The sequence below is a fragment of the Penaeus chinensis genome, chromosome 16, assembly GCF_019202785.1.
Source record: "Penaeus chinensis breed Huanghai No. 1 chromosome 16, ASM1920278v2, whole genome shotgun sequence".
NCBI lineage: Eukaryota > Metazoa > Arthropoda > Malacostraca > Decapoda > Penaeidae > Penaeus > Penaeus chinensis.
The window spans coordinates 14,065,818-14,070,817 of record NC_061834.1 but is presented as its reverse complement, the minus strand read 5'-3'; the positions used below and the strand labels follow the sequence as shown (position 1 = coordinate 14,070,817).

Genomic DNA, 5,000 nt, shown 5'->3' with positions numbered 1-5,000 from the left:
GAGAGAGACTGCCCGATATGCTGTTAAATATGAGACGTACAGCAATCCAAGGGCATGATGATCAGAGTATGGCTCGAGAACCACTTGTATGTTGTCTATAAAACTATACCATTATCATAGATTCATAGATATATAGATCATATATTATTGCTTATTTTTATATCTTCTATTCAAACAATGTGACTTATGCTTTCTTAATATTTTTTTTTCTTCCAACAGATGAGTACAGGAGAGGCATGGGAAGGGAAAAAGGGATTCCGAGGTTACCTGGACGCTGTTAATGTTGACCTCTCCATCTGCGAAGATCATCCTCACGAAAATATGGACGAGTCCTATGTGATTGAGGTCAGCCTTAGGGGAGAGACAAAGAGAGAAAGAGAGAGAAAGAATGGGAAGGATATATATGTATATATATATATATATACATATACATCTATACATATATACATATATATATATATATATATATATATATATATATATATACATATACATCTATACATATATACATATATATATATATATATATATATATATATATATATATATATAGAGAGAGAGAGAGAGAGAGAGAGAGAGAGAGAGAGAGAGAGAGAGAGAGAGAGAGAGAGAGAGAGAGAAACATATAAACATCCAAACCCGTTACGTTTCCATGTTGTTATACTCGAGATATAGCGAGACAATCCTGGACACACAAACTTGCCGAACAGGTGGGTCCCTCTTACATCGGCAACGGAACCATCGCCGCCAACACAGTCTGGGGCGTCCTTCGTGCCCTCGAGTCCTTCTCTCAGTTGCTGGTTCCTCGTGGGAGCTCCTTCACCCTCAACGTCACTGCCATTGCCGACGAACCCCGCTTTAGTTACAGGTGGGGCTTTTGGGAAAGGCTGGTGTTAGCACTGTTGTTATTGTTGTTATTGAAATTGCTTTTATGGCACTTGTTCTTGCATCATCATCGCCGTCATTATTATCATGATTACCAATATCATTATAAACATCATTATTATGAGTGTTATCATTACATACATCATTATCATTATTGTTATTTTTTTCCCCTTGGGTTTGAGGCTAGACACATCAATATCTTTTTGTTTATGTATATGAAGAATTTATATGTTAACCCTGTCTTGGAAACGTATATGATAAAGCTGCCTAACTGATATAAGCAATGTCTATTCCTGCATTTTTTCTTACACTAATTGATTTAGGAAACACATATGAGTTCAAAGGTAATGTTGGACAGAGTAAGGGTTAAATATTTTGGATATGCATATGATACAGCCATATTAATATTAATTCACGAAGTGTAAATATATTCTCCTTCTCCCCTTGAGGGCAGAGGCTGGGCACAAAAGAAATGCTAATATGAGTATAAGATCAAAACAAATCTTAGAAATAAATATCAGGAAGCCACATAAAAAAAAAGAAAAAAAGTGTATGATAAAGGCAAAAATATCTTCCGTTTTCCACGCAAACTATTCTTTCTCCATTCATTTTTCCCAGAGGTCTGATGTTGGACACGGCACGCCATTTCCTGCCCGTTAATAAGCTCAAGGAAAACCTGGACCTGATGGCGATGAACAAGCTGAATGTGTTCCACTGGCACCTCGTGGACGACCAGAGTTTCCCCTACGAGAGCGCCGCCTTCCCCAACCTCAGGTCAGTCAGTTCTCCTTGCATTGCAATGATGCGTTTCATAACCATATTCATAAAACGTGAGCTCCTTGATACGGATATTGAATACGTTGCCGGCAAATGACAGAAGGAAAAGGATTAATATCTGTAGAAAATAATTGTTTATCTACCTCCGGCACCTACAGCTTGTCTCGATCTAGAGAAGCGAGACTCAAGGTAAATCGCAGCCAGGAAATATAATAGTACAATATGCGCATAATCTAACTTCTGTGGACAACATATTAATGTAAAAGAGGCAATTTCCTCAGGAGCAGTGTAAAAACTGTGCAAACTGTTGACTTTTCCCTTGTGTATATGGGCATCCTAATATCCTAATATTGACATTTTCCCTCCATTCGTGGACAGCAAGCTCGGGTCGTACAGCAGTAGCCACGTGTATAGCGCGGCGGACGTGGCGGACGTCGTCGAGTACGCCAGGCTGAGGGGCATTCGCGTCCTGCCCGAGTTCGACACACCAGGTGAGTCTGCGCCGAAACCATTTTGCGTTGTTGTGATAAGGATGTAATGTCGAAACTGTAGTGTTACATCCTCTTTGATACGGCTGACTTTGCTGCTGACCTTGCTTAAACATAAATACACGTTTGATACTGAAGGTAGATCTTTGACGCATCTCTGACGTTATTCGTAGGGATGATTGTTCTGTATTCTCACGTTCTGCAGCACTACTTCGTATAAAATTAGTTCGACACTCCTGTCTGGCCCTCTATCTGTATGTGTATCTATAATAATATCAATAACAATGATAATAATAATGATACTAATAACAGTAATAATAATAGTAACAATGATAATAATGATAGTAATAGTACAAATAATAATGATAATAGTAATAATAATAACAATGATAATAATTATGGTCAAATGTGTATGTTCATTTAAAATGTCCGTAGAAGAGAAAATAAACCAAAGATGTTTTAGGCCACACGCAGTCGTGGGGACCAGGACAGCCGGGACTTCTGACCACGTGTTATACGTGAGTAAACAAACACGTATCGGTCAGATGGGACGAATCGAGTAATCTTGCGAATTATAATAATGGCATATCTGGTCCAGTTCTGTTGTATCTTTCGTGCTCGTCTCTTCGAAAGGACCTTTTAAACTTTTATAGCATGATTTGAAATAATTTGAAAGTTTTGGTTATCACCTTAGATGCCATAAGTATTGTGTAGCATTGTTCAAGATTCTGAATATCCCTGACATTGTTTGTATATTGTGTGGAAACCAAGTTATGCCTCAAGATGTCACACTTGTCTCCAAAACAAAGTCTTTAATTAATTACAGAGGCAATACTCTTGTGTGTAAGAGGTAATTTGCATAAACTTACAACCAGAAATTCCACCCCGGATGGCACCTTCGGCCCGATCGACCCTGCGAACGATGCCAACTACGAGTTCCTGCAGAGCTTCTTCACCGAGGTCACGCAGCGCTTCCCAGACCACTATGTTCATCTGGGCGGCGATGAGGTCGACTTCTCTTGCTGGTACGTATTTCAGGCCTCCTAGTTCTTAGTAGGGCTTCGCGAGTGAGAGGAAAGCAGTTGGAGTTCTGCTATGGCGTAATTTAGGTTGGTTGGTTGGGATTAGTGCTAATGGCTGTTATCCTGGTGAATTTTAAACAAGGGATAAACTTGAATGCCTAATGAGTTTTCTTGTACAGAAGGAGAGCAATTCATCATTAATTTATCTCGTGTTGGTGGTAAGTAGTTGGGTTTCCCTATGCTGATGCTTACATTTGCATCGCTGGAGGAGTTGATATAAATTTTATCGTGTGGATAAAGAGGCTCTTCACTGCTGGTGCACGCACTGGATTCCACTGAAGGAAACATTCGGATTCCTCTTGATAACAGGATTTCTTAAATGTACAGTGTTCGGTGAATGGATACGATTTCTCTTAGTGTAGTCAGGGATATAATCTGTTCATATCAAAAGTTCTTGTAAAAGGGTGCCTCAAAAATCAGCTTTCTCGTGTGCTTGGTTATGTGTATATGTTCACTCTTACTGACGAATATTCTCTTCATCAAAAGGGGATAGATATGCTCAACAGTGTAATATTAAGTCAAGTACTAACAATGATAATGATGGCAATAGTACAAATAATATTAATGATATTAATAATAATACTGATAATGATTATGGTAATGATAATGATATTGATAATATAATTCGAATAAACAGCAGGTACTTTCTCACGTCTCTATAACAGTTATCTAATGTTTAATATGAGATTCAAAATAGGGAATTTTCTAAGATAAAAATCTCCTTTTTTACTGTTTTAGTCATTTGCGTTCCTGTTTTTTTTTCTTTCAAATACCAACAGCAACCGAGAAAGGTTATGATAGTCATTGATGTCATTTTCATTACATTTATCTTAACATTATAATTATCAAATTAGTCCTATGACTCGTATCATATTCAACCTTACTCTATATATTATCATCGCAAGTATTGTTATTTGTATTATAAGTATCACTGTAACTAGTTTTACAGTAATAATAATAATAATGATGATAATAATAATCACAACAATAATAATGGTAATAATAATAATGATGATAATGATAACAACAATAATAATAGTAATAATAATAATAATAGTGGATAATAATGATAAAAACAATAATAATAGTAATAATAATAATAGTGGCAATATAAAAATATTAATAATAATAACACTAACAATGATAATAATGATAATAATAATAATAATAATATTATGTGATAGTAGTAATAGTAATAATAATAACACCAACAATAGTAATAATAATGATAGTAATAGTACAAATGATAATATTGATCCTAGTAATAATAATAATAATAATAATAATAATGATAATAATAATGATAATAATAATAATAATAATAATAATAATAATAATAATAATAATAACAATAATAATAACAATAATAATAGTGATGATAATAATAGTAAAAATAATATAATGATAGTAATAAAACATAAATAATAATGATAGTAATAATAATAATAACAACAATGATAATAATGATAATAATGATAGTAATAATAATAGTAACAATGATAATAATGATGGCAATAGTACAAATAATATTAAGGATGATAATAATAATAATAATAATAATAATAATAATAATAATGATATTGATAATAATAATAATAAAGATAATAATAATAATAATAATGATAAATCAGTAGTAATGACAAAAATAAAAATGTTTTTATAATTAATAATAATAATTATAATGCTAGTTACTATTACTATTAATATTATTTTCATTCTTTTTTTTTTTGTCTTCTTTTTCTCCTTTGTCTTTTTCTTTTTCTTCTTA

At 33.7% G+C, this 5,000-nt stretch overlaps 1 protein-coding gene across 1 annotated transcript in view; it reads left to right on the top strand.

The window, feature by feature from the left end:
- The window catches only part of LOC125033499 (beta-hexosaminidase subunit alpha-like), a 13,316-nt gene that overhangs the window by 5,904 nt on the left and 2,412 nt on the right, over nucleotides 1–5,000 (top strand). Inside the window, exons 4-9 of the mRNA XM_047625054.1 lie at nucleotides 220–345; nucleotides 711–868; nucleotides 1,504–1,659; nucleotides 2,041–2,153; nucleotides 2,614–2,668; nucleotides 3,026–3,175. Of these exons, the coding sequence (XP_047481010.1) occupies nucleotides 220–345; nucleotides 711–868; nucleotides 1,504–1,659; nucleotides 2,041–2,153; nucleotides 2,614–2,668; nucleotides 3,026–3,175 (758 nt within the window). The remainder of the gene's footprint in view (nucleotides 1–219; nucleotides 346–710; nucleotides 869–1,503; nucleotides 1,660–2,040; nucleotides 2,154–2,613; nucleotides 2,669–3,025; nucleotides 3,176–5,000) is intronic.